The 21,211-nt window shown below is 51.9% G+C and overlaps 1 protein-coding gene and 1 non-coding gene across 6 annotated transcripts in view; both read left to right on the top strand.

Annotated features, from left to right (window-relative positions):
- NMNAT2 (nicotinamide nucleotide adenylyltransferase 2) overlaps positions 1-21,211 on the top strand; it is a 220,310-nt gene that overhangs the window by 179,681 nt on the left and 19,418 nt on the right. For all 5 annotated transcript variants that reach the window (XM_018060703.1, XM_018060702.1, XM_005690959.3 and 2 more), the window contains 7 exons: positions 2,149-2,237; positions 3,032-3,099; positions 5,296-5,374; positions 9,004-9,130; positions 10,378-10,458; positions 11,603-11,647; positions 16,468-16,544. In XM_018060703.1, the coding sequence (XP_017916192.1) occupies positions 2,149-2,237; positions 3,032-3,099; positions 5,296-5,374; positions 9,004-9,130; positions 10,378-10,458; positions 11,603-11,647; positions 16,468-16,544 (566 nt within the window). The remainder of the gene's footprint in view (positions 1-2,148; positions 2,238-3,031; positions 3,100-5,295; positions 5,375-9,003; positions 9,131-10,377; positions 10,459-11,602; positions 11,648-16,467; positions 16,545-21,211) is intronic.
- TRNAC-GCA lies at positions 17,511-17,582 on the top strand. The gene has a single exon. It is a non-coding gene; the product is annotated as a tRNA-Cys (tRNA).

The following is a 21,211-nucleotide window of genomic DNA, read 5'->3' as shown; positions in this document are numbered from 1 at the left end:
TAAAGAATTTATTCAGATTTCAAAAACCTTTTGTTACAGGGTCTTCAGTTAATCCTTGACCTCAAAGTTAAATTTGGAAATTAGTGAAATAGTATCAGTCATCTTTTAAAAGGCGAAAGTGGCACACTTGTTAGAATGGTTCAAATAGGAAAACAAACCTGGTAATACTGAGTGCTGGTGGAGCAACAGGAACGCTCATTCGTTGCTGGCGGGAATGCTAAATTGCACACCCGCTTTGGAAGACAATTTGGCAGTTTCTTACAAAATTAGACATGCTTTTACCATATGTTCCCACAATCATGCTTCTAAATATTTACCTGAGTTGAAATGTATGTTCACTCAAAAATCTACACGTGATTGTAACATCAGCTTTATTCATAATCCGTGAAAACTGAAAGCAGCCAAGAAGATCTTCAGTTAGTGAATGAATAAACAAACTGATCTGTCCAGACAATGGATTATCATTCAGCAATAAAAAGAAATGAGTTCTCAGACCAGGGAAAGACCTGGAGGAACCTTAAATACAAATCACTAAGTGAAAGAAGTCTGTCTAAAGAGGCTACATGGTGTATGGTTCCAGCTATTTGGCATTTTGGAAAAGGAAAAAATACAGAGAGAGTAAAAAGATCAGTGGTTACCAGCAGCAGTGGGGAGGGAGAGAGATGAATAGGCACAGCACAGTGGATTTTCAGGGGGAGAAACTATTCTCTGCGAAACTGTAATACGGACACGTGTCATTATGCATTTGTCAAAAGCCATAGAACCTTGCAACACAAAGAGTGAATCTCAACATAAACTGTGGCCTGTAGTTAATAATAATGGGTCAACACAGGCCCATCAAATGTAACAATTATACCACACAAGCGCAAGGTTGTATAGGGGTATAATAGGGGAAATGGGGTGTGGGGGAGGTCAAAAGACGGGGGGTTGAATACATAGAACTCTGTGTACTATCTGCCCAATTATTCTGTACATCTAAAACTATGCCAAAAAATAAAGTTTACTATTATTTTTTTTAAGATCTCTTAAAAAAAAAAAAAACTCCAAGATTTCACACTGAAAGAAGGAAAAGGCAAATGTGATGAGACTTATTTATTATTATTATTTTTTTTTTTTTTAAAGAAACCACAGAGAAGATACAATTTGTTTTTTGGGGTTGGGGGCGGGGCTGTGCCGGCTCTTCTTCATTGCAGTGTGTAGACTTCTCTGGTTGCAGAGTGTAGTCTCTAGAGTGCACGGCTCAGTCGTTGCAGCACGCAGGCTGATGAGACAGCTTATTTTTAAGTTGCAAGAGGGCCAGCAAGGTAATCCCAGAACCTTGCTTGTAAACGACACAGACGGTTCTGCTGCCCAAGGTCCTGGTCCCTTACAGACTCCCTCGCCTATTCAGTAAATCCATGCCACCTTCCCTCAGCTCTAGATGCTCAGTGCTATTGGATTTGCACAATGAGCTGCCCTAGAAGAAAGATGGAACCAAAGCCCTTCACCCCTTCTTAATTAGCTGTATTGGCTCATGAAAATGAAATTGGGCTTGTCTGGTAAATTTGAAAAAGCAACATCACAGATTATTTTCAGCAGAAAAAAAAAGGGGGAGATTTTCTTTGGCTGAACTTTTCTCAACCAACTGTAATGACAGTTTTCTGGTCTGATTGTTAATTCTCCCTAATTACGTAGAAGGCCCTTGAAATTTGTTTTGATGGATTTCCTCTTCTGAATAACTAGATGAAGCAATCAGCCCACCTTTCATATTATAAGAAGGTTCTTCTTTTTTCTTTTTTAAAAATGACTCCTCCGCTTTGGAATAATTTCTGCTAGTGATCGTAGTGGTAAATTCCAATCAGTTGCTTTGAGGCAGGTGCTTGTTTTAAATCTCTCTAAACTCATCCAGCACTGGGCCTTTAAACCTGGATTAATCCCCTTGAGTTCTAAATCATTTTGCTTTGGGAACTGAAATCTGGTTCCAGCACCTTTTGAATCACCCACGTTTGCTTTGAAAGTTGGCACTTTCCATTTAAATGGCAAGAAAGATGGGGAATAAGCAAGAAAGATGGGGAATAAGCTTTACAGAGCTGAAGGTATTGATTTCAACGATCACCTTTAACTTACACCTTTCTTCTTTATAATATGAGGTTTTCTTCTCTTAATTAGAAAGAGCCAGGGATTATCTGCACAAAACTGGAAGGTTTATTGTCATTGGCGGGATCGTCTCTCCTGTCCACGACTCCTATGGAAAACAGGTGGGTTTCTCCTTTGTCTCCATCCTCCCTAACCCCCATTCCTGACTTGATGATGCCACTGGCGTGAAACTGCCCCGCTGCCATCTCTGCTGCGATTCTTAGAGATGCAAAACCCCCAGTAGCAGGTGTCCTGCTTCCCGTCTCTGGACCACAGTCAGACCTGAGCCAGTGGGAGTTGGGCAGCAGCTGGGAGAAACAGCTGCCCGTGCCCAGCCCCAGTCAGAACGCACTAGGAGCGGAGCTGGCCCCCCTGCTGAGGGCCAAGGATGCCAGACTGGTGGCTGGTTATGGGCTGGGCGATCTTTCCTGGGATTTTAGGAGAAAAGGCCTCTGCCTCTTGTAATCTGATTTACAATTCATGTTCCCTTTCCTTCCCTCCCTGCCACACATCTCAGGAAATCTGGACGCTGTCAAAGTCCTTCACCTCCTCCCCCAGATACAACCTGGTGGGCTCCAGGGAAGTCACCCAGCCCGATGGAGCCGGGAGACCAGGCAGCACTTGCCATGTTGTCTCATCCCTGTGCTGGGTGCACCCTGGCCGCCCTGGTCGGCGGAGGCTCTGACTCTGATGGGGAGGGGCGTGCACCGCTCACACCCTCCTTTCTCTTCTCCCCGCTCGGCACGTCTCCTCTATGGCTGTGTGTGGCAGCCGGACATGTGGAGGGCTCCCACTCTCATTCTCTGTCAGCCCTGAAAAATGGTGCACTTTTATAATGGGCTGGCTTGGGATGGCATCTTGGGGAGGCTGTGGGGAGCAGGGCCGGCCTCTCAGCGATCGCTCTGTTGCTTCCCAGGGTCTTGTGTCGAGCCGGCACCGTCTCATCATGTGTCAGCTGGCCGTCCAGAATTCCGACTGGATCAGGTAGGGTGGGCCTGAGGATGCCAAAGTGGGCGGCCCTGGGACTCCCTGGGGCTGGGTGGGAAAGAGGAAGGGTCCCACAGCAGTTTGGAACCCGCAGGAGTGGGGAGCATGGGGGAGATATTAGCCCCATGCAGGCGATAATCACGTAAACACTGTGGGGTGGCCTAACTGGTGACTCATTTTTTTAACCAAGCCATGGAGCCCGTGAAACTAAAGAGGGAGCTTTCAATGTTTCATCTGCTCTGGCACCTGTGGACTTAAGAGTCTGCTCAGAGTTTCCAAAAATATCATGGGTTTTGGGGTGGAGCAGGGCCAGAAAACTCAAAATGCCTCTCCGCTTCCATCCCCACTCACTTCCATGAGCTCTTCACTACCTTTCAGGGAAGGTTCCCGGCCTTGGCTATTTTCCATTCCTGTTCAGGCTCCCTAGGGCCCCGTGCTGAGGGCGGGACAGAGGTGTGCGTCGGGGGCTGGTGGGGAGGTGGGTATGAGTGCACACAGCCTTTCCCTCAGAGGGTCCCTGGATGGTCCCCTTGCTAAGATGGCAGACACCATTATCCGCTGAGCTGGCTGTGTAATTAACGCAGGCTTCCACTAATTATGCTAATTATGCTCCCCACAGCTCCTACAGTTATAATTTGCATGAGAAGATGATGATTTAAAAAAAATAACGACACACCATGTGTCCCGTAATTCCCCCTCATGAAAGAATAAGCAGCACCTAGAGGTTTCCATGAAAGGAAGGAAATGAAGGGCCGCTGACCTCAGAATGAGGGCTGCAGAGAGTCAGCAGGGGAGAGATGGGGTGGGCGGAAATGAGAGCAGTGAAGGGAAGCAAAGATGATAATTAAACGGTGATCCGTGCCATTTGTGTGCAGTGATTTGTGGGAGCAGCGCATGCCCTGTATAGACTTTCTCATCCCCCCCCACCCACCCACCACCGCCCTGAGATAGAGGTGAGGTCGTGAGACGGCTTAGGAGAAGTCAAGGAGCTTGCGAGGGAAGCACATCTGTGGTCAAGCCTGGGTAGAAGCGAAGCCTCTCAGCTCTGCCCATCATGCTCTCGGGGGAAAGAAGGGTCCAGTGGGACAGGAGACGGTTCCCGCTTGTCTGTGATTAGAAGACTCTGAAATAATTCCCCCTTTCCTTCAACACATATTTACTGAGCACGTAGTGCACGGCTCCAGGGGCTGGGAACATCAGAATTTTGAGAATTGAGATCACCAGAGAGGTCGAAGCTAGCTCTGAAGATGGGGCCTGGGCCCACAAAGCCCCTGGGCACCGGGGAACCTGTTCAGCCAGGTCCGGGGTCTGCCCAGCTCAGAGAGGAGGCCTGTCTCAGGTCAGGGATCTGAGAGGGTCAGGCTCAGGGCAAGCCGGGTCCTCTGAGCATTTTCAGTTCGTGAGGTCCGTCTCTGGGAACCCTAGTTGTGCTGCCTGGTGGGAGGTGACGGAATGCTCAACTGCTGAGAACGTGTTTGAGAAACGTCCCAGTTTAGCAGCTCGTTAAGTTGGTAATGAAGCCTGAGCGCTGCCTCCCTCTGGGCCTGGGTCCTGGCTCACTTCACGTCCCGGGTGAAGCAGGAGTGGCCAGTCTGGGGACTGTGCCTTACAGTGTGGCTGCCGCACCCACCTCCATGCCCATCACACATCCCACCACACGCAGGAGCCGACACGGGCAGTTTCCCCAGTTCAGGTACCTGCAGTCACCACTTGATAAGGGCGTGGCTAGTTTCATTCTTATCAGAATCCTATAAGGTCCAGAAGAGAATTCCCCAGAATGGGAGCAAGATGCTATTCTAAGCACTCTGCATGTACAACTCACTGACCCCTTTTAATAACTCCACAGGAGAGTTATTATTGTTATTCTCATTTTACAAATGGGGAAAGTGAGCACCCAAAATCACATAACTTACGCAAAGCCCCACAGTTGGGAGGGTCTGGTGCTGGTATTAAACCCGGCCAGACTGGTGCCAGCATCAGTTCATGTAAGCCTGTAGCATTTTCCTCTCATTTTACAGAGGGGAAACTGAGGCTCAGGAAGGTATTTCAAGCTCATGTTTTATTTGATTTGAGATCTAAGTGCACGATATGACCAACTCTGTGTGAGCTTTTTGAGCTCTGCCTTTGGAAGGAACCTGTAAGCGAAGAGTGTGAGAGTGGAAGCCAAGGGAAGTTTGTCTTTCCGATCGTCAGGGTGGACCCGTGGGAGTGCTACCAGGACACCTGGCAGACGACCTGCAGCGTCCTCGAACACCATCGGGACCTCATGAAGGTGAGCTGGGCCGGGCTCTGGGCCGGGGGCCCGCAGAGGCCAGGCAGCCTGGGAAAGGCAGACTGCCCCAGGTGTTCCCGGCTTCTCCGCCAGCCGGGGGGAGACCAGCTCTGAGCAGCATCCAGGAGGGCAGTGAGACTGGGAACCCAGAACAGCCCCAGAGCCTGCTCCCTGCCTTGAACTCCTCCTGAATATGACTGGGGGCAGCTTTCATCTCCCGGCAGCAAGTTCAAGGCCAGATTCAGAAACCCTGCAGCTGGGAAACTTCACAAAGTGATAAGAGAAGGAGGAGAAAGGAGCACTGGGTAGAGGCACAAGGGGCCAGGTCCTCCCACCGCACCTCTGGAGGACCCAGCAGTCCCCTTGCCTCGTGCTTGCCAGGGCTGCAGTACTGCATCCCTGCAGGCATTGTACATCAGGCACACTCTTTCCTTCTCACAGGAGTCCACGCACAGACAGTGTGGTCTCACCTCTGATTTATTTGTGGGTAAAAGGAAGCATGGGCTTCCATCTTGGCTCAGTGCTGAACAATCTGCCTGCCAATGCAAGAGACGGGGGTTCAATCCCTGGGTGGGGAAGATCCCGTGGAGGAGGAAATGGCAAACCAGTCCAATATTCTTGCCTGGGGAATCCCATGAACCCACCAGAGGATCCTGGGGGACGACAGTCCATAGGGTCACAAAGAGTCGGACACGACTTAGTGCCCAAACAACAACAACCAGGAAGCGCAGAGAGGTGAACCAGAGTATCTTAGGACCCACAGTGACTGCCTCGCCCACCCTGACAGCTGCCCAGGGCTTATGGCCGGGTGCAGCGACCGAAGAGCTGGTTGCTAGGTAAGCACAGGTTCCACGCCAGCCAACAGCACCAGTCGGCATGTGCAGAAAGTACCCTTCACAGACGGATGCCAACCCATCAGCTCTACCGTGACAGGGTGAAAAGCAGTGCCATTGATGGCAAGAAGCCCGGCCCACGGAGACAAGTCGCAGGGCTTCCTGCTCGCCTCCACTGGTCCTGATGCAGGGCCCTCCCCCCGCCCCAAACTGTGATCAGAGTGGATCATCCTGACACAGGGAGCGCCCCGCTCCATCTGTGTTCACGGTCAGAATCTTCTCCTTGGGGAGCTCTCAGCGGCCTCAACCATCCCCCTACCCCGACTCTACCCGCTTTATTTGAACAGACGTGGACCTGGGACTCCAGACCATCCAGGGAGTTAAGAGCGAGAGGAGCAGAAAGGACAAGCTGGCTGGTGCTTCATCTATTAAGCTGAAGAAAACCCAACCCCCTTCTCTCTGCTTTGAGAATCCTTCTAAGACATCCTGAGTCCCCTCGACAGGACAAGGTGGCCCTGACCTGCTCCTCTGGGCCGGTCTCAACAACAGCAGTAATAAAAGACGTCCTGTCTTACTGTATAAGGATGTATGCGTCAGGGCAGGCTAAGATACACAAATACCCTTCAGATCTCAGTGGCTTCACAGAAGCTTATTTCTCACACTGTGGGTCAGCTGGGGGCGCTGCTGGGGGGCTGCGCTCCTTTCAGTCACTGGGAGCCTCAGGCTGCATGACGGAATGAGGAATCAGGGGCCCTGCAGGCATTCCTGAGCCCTGGCTCTGCCCAGCCAGAAACCCTGGCTGCTGTTCTGCTGTCTAAAAGTCTGGGCTTCCCGAACCCTCCCTCTGTTACTCATGCCCAGAGGCATCAGTCTGGGCCTGAGATGCTTGGCCAGGAGCCACAGCTGTTGAGTGATGGTTACAAGCCAGCAGAGAATGTCAGTTCTGATGGCCCCCCGCCTTGGAACAGGAGTGGGAGCTTGGAGCTGCTGGTAACTCTCAGTCTCCCCGGTCCCAGCATCAGGCCAGGGTTCCTGGCATGGAAAGTGGACCTGTCAGAGAGATAGACACGGGGCTTAATAGGCGAGGCAAGGCTGTGAGAATGTGGGAGCCTCTGGAGGGCAGAGTGAGGCAGGTGGCCAGCACATTTCTTCTCCAGCGCAGAACAAGTCGAATGGGACTAATGATGCGTGCTGCAAGAGGAAGACATTCCTCGGCTCCCAGACTGAGAAGGTGGCGTTTTTCTTTTCTGGAGGTGAAATCATAATAAAAGGGAGGCAAGCTATCCCTTCCACTCGACCAGACACAGCCGGCCAGAGAATCCCACAAAGCAGGCTGAGATGATCCCGTGGTCCCCAACCTCGGCTGGCTCCCAGGTGGAGCAGGATACTGTCGTGCCCGTCTCCCATCACAGAAGTGACAAGTCAGCCCACAAGATCAACGCCTGCCCTTCCAGGGCTCAGAAAGACTCATGTGCCGCTCTGCCTCCAGGGTGGCATGTGGAAGATGCCTTTGGAGGGTCACCCCAGCCCTGGGACCTGGGGGTCCCTTGGCAGCCTGTGTGCTCAGTCATGTCCGACTCGTTCCGACCCCGTGGACTGTAACAGCCTGCCAGGCTCCTCTGTCCGTGGGATGTCCCAGGCTGGAATGCTGGAGTGGGTTGCCATTTCCTCCTCCAGAGGATCTTCCCGAACCAGGGGTCAAACCTGCATCTCCTTCTTGGCAGGTGGATTCTTTACCCTTGAGCCACTGGGAAGCCCTCCAGCAGAGGGACTCAGTAATCCAGAAAGGGTGGTGGGCCAGGGATGAGGGGAAGCTGGCTCTCAGGGAAGGGACTTTGAATAAGCAACAGCCCTGTGAAGCTCAGCAGATTGAAAATTCATCCTTTGTTTTTCTGTGGCCCAGAAGCTGCTCTTCCACCCTCCACAGGCCAAGGCTAGGGGTGGGTGGGGAGTTGTTTCTGGGTCAGCTGTGAAGAATGCTGCGTTATCAGCTCTGTGTTTGCTGTGGCACTAAGAGAAGCAGCAGGCCAGATAACACAGCACAATGGGTAATACACAGAGCATTTCCGTTTGGCTCTGGAATGTGTATTTACACTCTGAGCAGGCGCAGAGTTCCCAGAGCCCCGCCTCCCCCTTCCTGCAGCGCAGACATCCTGCTCCGCCCAGCACCGCTCCCTAGCCTGGCCCTGTCACTGGCATCTCTGGCCTGGCACCGCTCCCCGGCCTGGCCCTGTCACTGGCATCTCTGGCCTGGAGAGGCAGCAGGTGGTGATAGCGCCTGGTGTTTGTGTGACCTTTCCCGAGCTTGCACAGCCCTTCTGCAGACATGACCTAATTTTAAGTCCCATGAAGCAGGCAGGAAAGGCACACACATTCTACGGAAAGTCGCAACATGCGCAGTTTCTGCCATGTGCCAGATGTTCTAAAGGCGCTCCATGTATGGTCGCTCGTGTAAGCCCGCCACAACCCAGAGAGATGGCTCTTGTTGCGCTGTCAGTGAGGCATTCGAGCTAAGGTTCAAGACCAGGTAAGTTAACTATCCAAGGTCACGCAGCCAGAAGGGGACAGAACTCAAACTTGACCCCAGGTCTGTTCAACAACACATCCAATGCATTTCCCAGGGAGTCATCTCGCCTCTTATCAGCCTAGTGTAGTCTAGGGCACAGCTAGGGTCTAGAACCCTCCCCCAGTCCACTGTCTCAGCTCTGGGACACGTCACCATGATGGCCAAGCAGATGAGTGTTTGGGGATAACTGGAAAAGACTTCACTGACTGTGCTCTTCTTCCTCCCCGCAGCGGGTGACTGGCTGCATCCTCTCCAACGTCAACACACCCTCCATGACACCTGTGATTGGACAGCCCCGAAATGAGACCTCCCAACCCATCTACCAGAACAACAACGCGCCCAGCAAGCCCACCGCAGGTAGGGAAATGCTGGTGTAGAGCAGAGGCTCTCGAACTTCAGAATCGCCTGGAGTTCTTGTTAAAACTCAGATCACTAAGCACTGTCCCAGAACTTGATTCAGTAGGTCTGGGAGAAGGAAGAGAATTTGCATTTTTTAAAAGTCGATGGTCCAGGGACCATGCTTTGAGAACCCATAAGAAACAGCATCAGAGAGAAATAGTCACAGTGATAGAGACAGATTCAGGGACAGAGAGACAGGGGTTGATGGTATGTATTTTAACATAAATATGACTGCCTTAACTGGGAATTAAAGGTACCAAAGGGAACATTTTCCTCTGCTTTTTCTAAGGAGGTTGCGCATCCTGCCAAGGTCACACGGTAGGAAGTAGCAGGGACAGAAGTCCAATCCAGGCAGTCTGCTGCCAGCCCCTACCCCCAGCCCCCCAGCCAGCTTCAGTCATCCCTTCAAGGGCCCCCAGCACTTACCTAGCACTTAGTAGTGCCTGCTTGCACAGTGCTCTGTGCATTACACAGATTTTCATTTAATGCAGTAATTCTGTGATATAGATATTATATTCCCACTTACAAAAAGAAGACAGTTCCAGAGAAGGTAAGTGATTTGCCAGAGGTTACACAGCTCCAGGGTCTTTCCCCCGTGGCTCATCGGCAAAGGATCCACCTACAATGCCGGAGCTGCAGGAGACTCAGGTTCGATCCCTGGGTCAGGAAGATCCCCTGGGGTGGGGCATGGCCACCCATGCCAGTATTCTTGCCTGGAGAATCCCATGGACAGAGGAGCCTGGTGGGCTTCAGTCCATGGAGTTGCAAGAGCCGGACACGACTTAGTGACTAAACGACAACAAGATAAACCTGCGTAGTATGCATAATAAAAATGGAAGAAAATAAATAATATATGACTACTTCAGTGGCAGTTATCACTAGCAGTAGAATTATGGATACGTCTTTTCCTTTTAATATTCATTCTTCTATATTTTCCAATTTTTCAACACTGTCATAAACACCACCAGAAAATAGATTCTGATCTAGGGCTCAGATTGCTTGTTCCTTGGACTGGAAATGAGAAGCAGGAATGGGGCCATCACCTTTCTGTTCTTTCTCTCCACCCTCCTTCTGCCCCCCATGACCCAATCCCCACCCCTCCACGCAGCCCCGTAGTTTCCAGGGCCCCAAGGCGGGGCTGATGAGACTGTGAGTTATGAGTGGTCCTCCCTGTCTGCCCCTGTCTGTCTTGCTCTCTCCCGTAGCCAAGATCCTGGGAAAGGTGGGAGAAAGCCTGAGCCGGATCTGCTGTGTCCGCCCGCCAGTGGAGCGTTTCACCTTTGTGGGTAAGGGAGCAGCCCCCCTCTTTTTCTCCTCCTCCTCCTTTCATGCAGCAGACACCCCCAGCACGTGCTGTGCCTGAAGCACTTATAGTGCAATGATTGAGAGAGAAAAGAAGATGTCACTGGGCCTGCAGAGCCCATCTGTGACGGGAGCCAGGGGATGCGACCATCCTGGCCTGAGGCTCCCGGAGATCTCCCGCACTCACCTTCCTTCTCTGGGCTGTGCTGGTCCCTCCTTCCATGGAATGTGTCCACCTATCTGAGAGTTTTCAGGGGCCCAGTGGCCCCTCTCAGGCCCTCCCGGCTCTGCCCATGTCAGTACTTCTGCTGAGAGGCTAAGAACATACACGCCCTTTTCTTCATTTTCTCCATTTTTTTGGAGAAAAAAAAAGTGGATGACTCAGCATGGATGAGAATACCCACCTTTAGGTCTCTTTCTCCTACAAACCCAAATTTGACTCTGCAGGAGAGCTGAAGGTCTAGCCCTCATTCTTTTGACTCTGGGGCCAACTACTGCCATTTCTCAGGTTTCCAACTTCCAACCTTGAACCAACAGAGATGGTCGAGGAGGAAGGGAGGCAGGGGGCCAGGGTGTCATCTCTGTGGTGCTGTGCATGCCGTGGGCCCCATGCGGGGCGCCCCTTCAGAGCCCATGGCAAAGCCTCTGTCTCTTTGACATCTTCCTGGGGCTTTGCCTTCTGCCATATGAAAAATCTCAGCCTACTCAGTTTTGCTTGTTCTCTGAACCAGGTAACCCTGAACAAGAGAGGGCCACCTCCTGGTGACTCTGCCAACTGCCTCCCTAGGTTTGAGGATACTGGTCTTGTGGCCAGCCTCCTCCCACTCCAATACAAAAGGAAACAGAAGGCACTCGGTGTGAGTGCGTGTGTGTCCATCACTGGCGACCCAGCCAGGCGGTCTAGTTCTGAATTCCCAGAACAGTGAATCCTGCCCTGGAGCCTGAGGAAGTGTTCCCTCTCCGTTTCAAGCTGGATCGTGCTCTCCATTTATGCTACTCAGATGTCCCTACTTGCACCCACCCATCCGAGCCCGTGTTCTCCCTCTGAGAAGCCCCTCAGGCAGATTGAGAGTCAGGTACCAGGAAGCTGGTTCCCTGATGCTTCTGCATTCCCTTTTGCCTCCCTAGATGAGAATGCCAACCTGGGCACGGTGATGCGGTACGAGGAGATCGGTGAGTGGGGCTGGAAAAGCGGGAACGTTCGGGGCCTCCTGCCTCTAAAGGGTACAGTGGGGGAGGGGGAGGGTTGCAACCCCTGGGGGGTGTTTGCAGCAGGGTCTGCTCTTGGAAGGGTAATTAACTGCTCTCAAGCTAAGAGCATGTTCTTAGTTATCTCACCTGTACCATCTCCCAACTGGACTCCGGCAGGTTCCCTGGAGGTAGGATGGGGTCCGTGGGCAGTTTCCCCTTTAGAGCATCTTCATCTCATTCAAAAGACATGGAAGTTCAGTTCATTGCCAGCCAGAGATTCTTCTCTTGCCCGCAACACCGTGCCCACAGAAGATCCCCTACCTTCCTCAGCGGAGGAGTCCAGTGCTTGGAGCCATGTCTGTGATCTCCCCCATAGCCTTGGGTGGACACTAAGACCCTGACTGTGTGAAGGCAGTAAAGGCCCCAGGCCAGAGCAGGTGGAGGGTGGTTACACGGAGCTGTCAGGATGGGAAGGCAGTGACTCCCCTAGAAATGAGATGAGTGCTGAGCAGCCCTAGGAAACAAGCCGGGAAGCACATTTTCCCAAGGTTCCAGAGTAGCTTCGAGACAGAAGTGTCTGAAGCTGGAAAAGCACAGACAGACAAGAATGGAGCCCGAGCTGCTGCAGGTCTCAGGTGACAAGGAGGGTCAGTGACAGTTGGAAGTCCCCAAAGGACTCAGCATGGATGAGAATATCCATCTTTGGGTCTCTCTCTCCTACAAACCCAAATTCAACTCTGCAGGAGAGCTGAAGGCCTAGCCCTTGTTCTTTTGACTCTGGGGCCGACTAATGCCATTTTGGAGAAGGAAATGGCAAACCACTCCAGTACTCTTGCCTGGAGAATCCCATGGACAGAGGAGCCTGGTGGGCTACAATCCACGGGGTTGCAAAGAGTCAGACACGACTGAGCGACTAACACACACACTGCCGTTTCTCAGGTTTCCAGTTTCCAACCTTGAACCAATGGGATCGTCGAGGAGGAAGGGAGGCAGGGGGCCAGGGTGTCATATCCATGGTGCTAGGATGGGGGGCAGCTGGGTGTCCAGCGGGCATGCTCAATCTTCAACTTCCAGCTGCAAAGATACTCCAGGCTCCCCTCCTAAGGAGGGAGAGGCAGGGCTGCACCCTGGGCACTGGGTTCTCCCAGGAGGCCCAGCAGATGTGACATCATTTCTACGAACTTTTCTGGGTCTTGTCCTCTGATCCCCGGGAGTGATGCACCTGAGTTGACTCATACTGACCTGCTAGAACCATTTGAAAATTTTCAGAAATTTTACCAGTTGGTTGTTAAACTCAGTCAAAAAAATTAAATTATACTAAGTAGCAGTTAAATGGGCTTCCTGGGTAGCTTAGCTGGTAAAGAAACTGCCTGCAATGCAGGAGACCCCCTCAATTCCTAGATCATGTGGTTCCCCTGGAGAAGAGATAGGCTACCCACTCCAGTATTCTTGGGCTTCCCTGATGGCTCAGACAGTAAAGAATCTACCTGCTATGCAGGAGACCTGGGTTCTATCCCTGGGTTGAGAAGATCCCCTGGTGGAGGGCATGGCAACCCATTCCAGTATTCTTACCTGGAGAATCTCCACGGACAGAGGAACCTGGCTGGCTGCAGTCCATGGGGTCCCAAAGAGTCGGACATGACTGAGTGGCTAAGCATGGCGGTTAAATACCTTGTATTAAAAACAGAGGTGATAAGTACTCAAAAACTCCTCGATTCCTTAAGTTTTAATAGTTTTTATTTACCAGCACATGGCTGTCTGAAGGCCACGGGAAAGAGTACTTCTGGGTGCTCCCCAAAGCCAGCAGGAGCATTCACCCCCAGGTTCCACAGCCACAAACACCCAGAAGCCTTGTACTCCCCCTGCCTGGCAGCTCCGCAGCTGGCCAGGAACTATCGTCTCGGGACAAAGTCTTCTTGGCCAGCCGCGCTCAGAGCAGTCTTCAAACTTTCAACTGTATTCCAGTGTGTATTTTCCTCCCATACCTTGTTCCGGGAAGAATGTGAGCCAGCTTCACCTGGGACCTCGTTCACCTCCCCAGCACCCAGGGTCCGTGTATCAGGTTGCGGCCTGGGGAGCCCCCCTTGGGCAGAGAGGCAACGCAGTGGCCGTGCTCCTAGCATTCCCTGTGAAGCTTGGCCCCATCTGACCCCCTCTCTCAGAGAAAGGAAAGCTGAGTGGCCACAGCTGTGTGGATGGATTCGTGGCCTGGCATGGTGCAGGTGGCGGCTGCCTCGGGGTGTGATGGGAGCTGGAAAGGGCCTCGGGGCCTGGGACTTCACAGAAGCAGGATTCCTGGGAGGAGAGTGTGACAGAGGAGGGCTGACTCTGGCTCCCTGGATCCTGAATTGGGGAAGGAAGTGGGACCCAGAGGAGCAGCCTGGCCCCCAGACCACTGTCCTGTGAGGCCCTTTGGCTCACACCTCCTCTTTCTGAAATCCCCTTGCACGCTTCACGAGAAGGAAAAAGCCATTTCTCCTAGCTCAGTTAGCATCCATGGTGCCGTTTCCACTTTGTTAACCAGGCCTGCCCCAGACTTGCAGGCTGAGAACGTGAGCTAGGGTAAACCGGAGAATCCACTGCTGCCCTCCAGCGGCCACACATGGGATTCCCAAGGCCTGCCGGGGCCTCTGGTCTGTGACAAACCCATCCGTTCCGGTGCTGCAAGCAAAGGCGAACCCCTCGCCCCCGCCCCCCGCCACGCTTTAACTTGCTCTGCTTTGGCTTTAAAAATAATCTTACGTTATACTCGAGTGAGAAAGTGAGTCTCTGGATCCAGAATTGAAAAGAAATTCATTTCCCTGGCCGCAGAGCCGGGTTTCTCAACCACACCACCGTTGTCATAGGAAAGAGGCATAACCCTGAGGTGTGGGGGCTGGCTGTGTGCCTGTGGACTTTTGAGCAGCGTTCCTGCCTTCCCAGCACTAGGTGCCGGTAGCACACCTCTCTCTCCAGCCTTGACGACCAAAAAAACGTCTCCTGACCATGCCAAATTCTGGAGGCAGAATCGTCCCGGGTTGAGAACCACTGATGTAGAAAAGCCGAGGGCCAGCATGTCTCCTGGACTTGGCCTCCAAACCAGAGGTTTAGGCCCACGGTTATAGAGCTGCAGCCTTTCAACAGAGCTGACCTGGAACTTTGGGTGGCTCCGACTCCGAGTAGGGGACAGGGAGCATCAGGAACCCCAGAGTCAGCCCAGCCTGGCTCCTCTTGGCCATCCTGGAGGCGGATCATGACCAGGGCCTCCATGCTGCAAGAGCCGAGGCCACAGTCACCATCTGGCCCTGCCATCCTGGGGTACCCAGAAGGCTCTGAGACAGCCTGCCCGCATGGCCTCTGTGGCCAGCCTCTCTGTCGTTCGATCATTCAACACATCCTGAGCACCTACTGTGCACAGGTCACTCTGCTAGGCCCTGGTATATAAAGATCTATTAAGGTCCCTGGATGTAAACAGAACATTAGGTGACAGTGTGACAGGGGAGGGGGAGGTGGGAGGCTGCAGGAATATTTAGGTGTTAAGACCCCGGTGCTGCAGGGGACTTCCTGAGGAGGAGCTGTGCCGACCCGGGACTGAGATGTTGACCCTGTCTTTCTTCAGCCCAGCAGTCTCCCACTGAGCCTGCACCCGGGGCGAGCTCACCACCTGAAAGTCCTCGGCAGGTCCCTGGGCTAGCTACGGGGTCTGAGGAGGGCAGAGCTGGGCCCAGGGTGGCAGCGATCTCTGGAGGCTCAGACTAGGGCTGTGTCACTGGTTCCGACAGGATGCCCACAGTCACAGGCCTTGATGATAGAGCTTGGTGGCTCAGACCGTAAAGAATCCTCCTGCAATGAGGGAGACCTGGGTTTGATCCCTGGGTTGGCAAAGATTCCCTGGAGGAGAGCATGGCAACCCACTCCAGTATTCTTGCCTGGAGAATCCCATGGACAGAGGAGCCTGGTGGGCTACAGTCCATGGGGTCGCAAAGAGTCGGACACGACTGAGCAGCTAAGCACAGCACCTGATGAAAGAGCCTGGGGAAAGTACCTGGGAACCAAACACATCACCTGAATCTCAATCCAGGTGGAGGTTTCTCCCCACGTGATTCTGAGAATCCCAGGATTCTTCTTCACCCCCGTTACTCAGTTTTCATGCCCGAGTCAGTTTGCTGCCTGTTTTAAGCGACAGTGGCCTCACTGGGATAATTCAGACCGGGCTTAATGAGGGAAGAAAAACAAGTGATAAGCTGGAAATGTGCCTGGGAGTTGGGAAGGTGGGGGCAGACTCACTTCTCAAGCCCTTTGCTGAGGACAGTGGCCACATACAGGCAAGACATGTGATGAGCTGAGCCAGCTGGTGAATTGAGGGTGCACGCCATGTCCCCTGCCCCCATCATGCCATGCTTGTGATGGAAGACAAACCCCAGAGGATGCCCAGCAGCAAAGAAGCCAAACTCCACGGGCACTTTGGTTTGATATAGAGCAAAAAAAGAGAGCCTCTTAGACCTCACACAAGGCGTGTAGCTGCCTTTGACCATGGGTGACCAGCCATCCTGGTTTAGCATGAAACCCATCCTTGAAATCCTTCAGTCCCAGCAAACCAGGACAGTTACTCTCTGCTCCATTCCGTAGGAGAGAGGTTCCTCCTGCAGGGAGTGAGAGTGGTCTGTAAATGAGCCTGGGGGAGGGGTGGGCAGAGGTTTCAGTGCAGCAGCAGCGTGGTGCCTGCTAGAAGTGGGCTCTGGAGCTTCTGTGCTGGTCGGAGGAAGAAGGCTGAGATTTGAACGCTTCCCTCTCCTTTTGCTAACTTTGTCCCCCCTCCTCAGAGCTGCGGATCTTGCTGCTGTGTGGCAGTGACCTTCTGGAGTCCTTCTGCATCCCAGGACTGTGGAACGAGGCAGATGTGAGTAGCAGGGTTATGGCCTGCGCACAGCTGGTGTGGGGCAAGATGGGGAGGGGCACTCGACTCTGACCCCTGGTCTTCCCTCCCCACCCAGCCTCCCTCCGCAGCTTGAGTCTCCCATCTCCCGTGAGCTCCCGGGAGGGCAATCCGTTCACATCATGATGGAAAAAAATTCTCACTACCCCCAAGCTTTATCTCCTCCTGTATTTTCACACTCACTCCCCCTCATGCTTGCTCCTGGAAAGCCCCTGGGAAAAAAGCAATCTGAGTCATAGAATACCTTCGCCAAACAGCACTTAGAGTATGTGTGCTGGTGGGGAGAGGTGGGGGAGAGAGGTCTTTAAAAAAAAAAAAAAAAAAAAAGCCTTTGCCCTTTTGAAATTATTATGTGCTTTGTTTTCCTTTGATTCTTTTTGAAGAGGTGGTAAATACCATCCTAGAATTTCCTTAACAAGAGAAAAAGGGTCAAGAGGGGAGAAGTTAATGATAAAAGGTCAGTAGGATCCTTCTGGCAATTGACTTGGGATTTTGGGAACCGGGAATTGAAACTTATACCATTTAGAAGCTCAGTGGACAAGTTGTTACCAGATCTGGCCGAGATGGTCTTAAACTAGCTAATTCATAAGTTCCTCATCCTTTAGACATACATTCATTTTTGTTCTTTCACGAATTCATTCATCTGATAGTCAGACCTCATGCTCGCTCCCAAGCCTATGGCCCTTTGAAAGCGGGTTTCTCCTGGCAGATATTCTAGACCTAGTACATTTTTTTGATTACTTACTGTGTGACCCCATGCAAATCACTCAACTCCTTTGAGCCTTGGTTGTTTTTTTAAACCTAAAGAATGTTATCTGTAGCATTCTGAGATTTTAAAAGCAATTTACAATACAGTCTCTGCCCGGAAGTATTAGGTGGCGAGATGTCAGCTTATGAAATTTTTTCATGTACATATATGTCTCTGAGGCTTCCCTGGTGGCTCAGACGGTAAAGCGTCTGCCTGCAATGCAGGAGACCCAGGTTCGATTCCTGGGTCGGGAAGATCCCCTGGAGAAGGAAATGGCAATCCACTCCAGCACTCTTGCCTGGAAAATCCCATGGATGGAGGAGCCTGATAAGCTACAGTCCATGGGGTCGCAAAGAGTCAGACACGACTGAGCGACTTCAGTTACACTTTATGTCTCTGAAGAGAAGGAGACAACCTTCAGGGTGAAACTCAAGATCTTAGTTCTGCTCCAGCACAGCTCGTGACAAGATATATTACAAGCATCAGCTTTTCCCATCTCAAAAATGGCCATCGTAATAGTAACCCTTTCATAGGGTTTGGGAAGAATTAAATGAGATTGTCCGTGTAAAGTGCCCAGCCTAGCAGCTGACACACAGTGACATACAACAACTGTTAATAAGTGAATCTACCTAAATAGACACATCGATAAACACAGAGACGTTCAAGGTGAAGGGCATAAATGCCAACACGCTGTGGGATAACCAAGCAAGGAGGGAGAGTTTCAGGGGAAACGAATTATACTGTGTAAGCCCTTTCCTCTCCACGCCTGAACAATTTCTTGCAGGTGAAATTTTAAACCTCTTTTCAATTCTGGATTAAGTGGCTTAATTAACTTTTACTTTCCTCTCTACTTTGCAAGCTGCTTTGAAAGGAAAAAGTAATGCAGGCAAAGTTCTGTACAAGATTTCAGCAAAGCTCTTTCAAGAATCCAGGCAAATCCGGGCAGTAGCCTGAGGCCCCTTCCCACGGGGAGGCCCTGGCAGCCAGGGAGGGGATTTACAGGGATAAAGTGACAGGGCAGCAGCCTGAAGGGCCAGCACGTGAGCAGGACGTCTCAGGGGCCTCCTTGCTACATGTGACTTGTGATGTGTGCCTCTCAAGGGCAGACACAGGCTTTCTGGAGCCTGAAACGGACACAACTGGGGGCCCTTAAAGCACAGCCAGCCCCTCTGTGCTGACTGCAGGGCCTCTAGCTTCTTTCCCAAATGGCTGCTCCTGACCTTGTCAGGTCCACCTTATAGAGACCAGGGAAAAGAGCCCCAGGTCACTCCTCTTCCGGTTGGTCCCTGATACTGAAGTGGGACCAGCCAGAAAGGGAATGTGTTGGTTAAAAGAAAAATTGAGAAACCGAAAGCTGTTGATGTACTGGGGCTGTGGCAGTGGGGGTGGACTTGATGCTCATTTATTCAGTCATCCTCCCACCTGACCGGCACCCTGGGGATCGGAGCACCCAGCCTGGCTACTCCCAGAGGTGCAGCAGATCCAGACCAAGCGGGGACCCCACGTCTGTGCAGCTGAAGGGGCTGAGAATGCCCATCCACAGCACGAGCAGAGGGGCAATTGGATGAAGCAGACCCTCAGGGCTCATTCCAGAGGATTTTCTAGAGCCTGGAATGCTAACCTCCCCACCCTCAAGCACCCACGAAACTCTGTGGGATCCTTAGAATCATGCCATCTGAACAGAAAAAAAACATGGAGCTGTTTCCTTACATAATGAATGTGACTCTCAGGCCACAACAGAGGTGTGCCAGAAATATCACATGTAATTTATTCATACCTAATGAAAATTCAACTCCAAATCACTATCCCCAGGGATGATGGGAAATAGGTCTCAGTCATTGCTGACCAGCAGAACCTGAGAGGCTCTCGTGGGCTCCGAACACGAGCATCTCTTCATCGGGGTTGCCACACACATCTTCCCTCTCAGGACCTTGAGGTGGGTGGCCCTCCCCTCTGCCCACCTGGGGAATGGGACTCCTGACTGAGTCTGGAAGCCCCGTGCTGGACACCACCCACCTATGATCCTGCCCCTGTCTTCTTCTGCGGCTTTGCCCTTAGGGCAGGGGGTGGGCTTCACAGATCTCTAGCTTCTTCTAGTGTGGAAGGAGCAGGGGGCAATGGAACCTCTTCTTTCTCCTTGGAAGCTAGCGCCCCTATTGTCTCTTCCCTCCTCAGGACCTCAAGAAACATGTCAGTGTGTTTAAAGCCAGTGACTTCAAAACGTTCTGCTTTCTGCCCTGCAAATTCCTTTCGTAAAGGCTCTGGTTCTCTGATAAAATAGGGTGGGGATTGGACAAAGGTGGACACGGGGAGCATGAAACTAGCTAGCAGCTCAGTGGTTTATCCCACTGTCCCTACTGGGGGAAGTTTGGAGCTCACGGTCTAGGAAGGAAAGGTCTTTCTTTCAAGACTGGTCCAGGGTGAGCCCTGGTGATTCCAATAGAAAGCTCTGATCTCAGGTGGCCTCAGCCTGCAGTGGCTTGAAACAGGGTTTCAGTTCCTGCCCAGAGACTGAGGCTGGGTCTCGGAGATGAGAGCACCAAATCCTAGCCGCTAGACCAGCGGTCCGAGACAAGACCCTAGCTCTTCAACTCTGCAGAAAAGAATTCCCACAAAGACAGCAAGGAGTGTAACAAGTGAAGTGTTTATTAGGAGGAGGAGAACACGGTACGTGTGGATAGACACGTGGGCAGACTCAGAGAGCTGCGCCCTCTGAGTGATAGTTTGATTCACTTTTATGAGACGTTTCTTCCAGGTTTCCTTTGGCCAATCATTTCGATCTGTCTGGTTCTGGGTATGTATTTGGTATATCTCAGGAGCCTTCCATGTCTATGCACATTTCTCAGCCGAGATGGATTTCACCCAAGAGGCCTGTGGGTAGTTGGTGTCACTCCACTTTTGACCTCTTAAGGAGATTTCTAGTTGGGAGGGTTTCCTTGACTTCGAGAATGAGAAATGTGTAGTCTCTTATCTCTTCTCCAGGCAGGGCTCAGCCTCCTCTCTTGATTGTACTGCTACTGATGTTTCAGAGTTTCTGTCCACGGGGAGTGAATTCCAGTTGCTTTCCCTGGTGGGTGGTGGTGGGGTGGGGGCATGCTCCATCTACCTGCTGCCTCTGTTCTACCCTCCAGAGTTTGCCTGGAAGCAGCTTGTTTTAGGGATCTCTGTTCCTAACTATGAGATTACCTGGAGTGAGGTATGTGAGAGCCACTTCTGCTCCCAGTTTCATTCATTTAGTCCACCCTTTATCAGAACACATTTCTTTTCATTACCCGGTATCCTGAGTGATACTTGATGGCTGCAGACCTGTGCTCAGTGACCATGAGCCTGAGGCTCTGAATCCGCCAATGATGGGGCAGAAAGGTGGGGAAGAGAGCCAGGTTTCTTGGAAAAGTCCTAGGTCCTTGCTCCGCATTCCAGCTTCCCATGCCATCTCCAGAATCCTCAGAAACAAAACAGGGGAGAAGCCACTATTCAAACAGGTCTGGGGGGAACATAGGAGCCTCTCTGCCCTCTGTAAAGAGCACTCACCAGAGGCCACAGGGCAGCAGTGTCCCCACCCAGTCCGAAGCAGCTGGAACAGTCTGTTCCCACAACAGGGCTGCCAAGGCCTCTCTCGGCACACTCACAGACTCTCCATTGAGTCAGTCTTGCTCGTTCTTTTGATTTGGATGCCTGAACCTATGCTCTCCATCCAGAAATGTAATTACACAACCATGCACCCCAACCCAAGCACATCCCTTGGGCATTTCCCAATAGACACAAAGATCCATTAGCCCATAGTGAATTCTGACCTTCTCTGACCAGTGACACACCCCTTCCCCTTACATTCCATGGAGAGAAAATGCCATACATATTCATCACATTTCTCTCCATGGAACAC

This window comes from Capra hircus, chromosome 16 (genome assembly GCF_001704415.2).
Source record: "Capra hircus breed San Clemente chromosome 16, ASM170441v1, whole genome shotgun sequence".
NCBI lineage: Eukaryota > Metazoa > Chordata > Mammalia > Artiodactyla > Bovidae > Capra > Capra hircus.
This window is presented reverse-complemented; position numbering and strand designations above follow the sequence as displayed.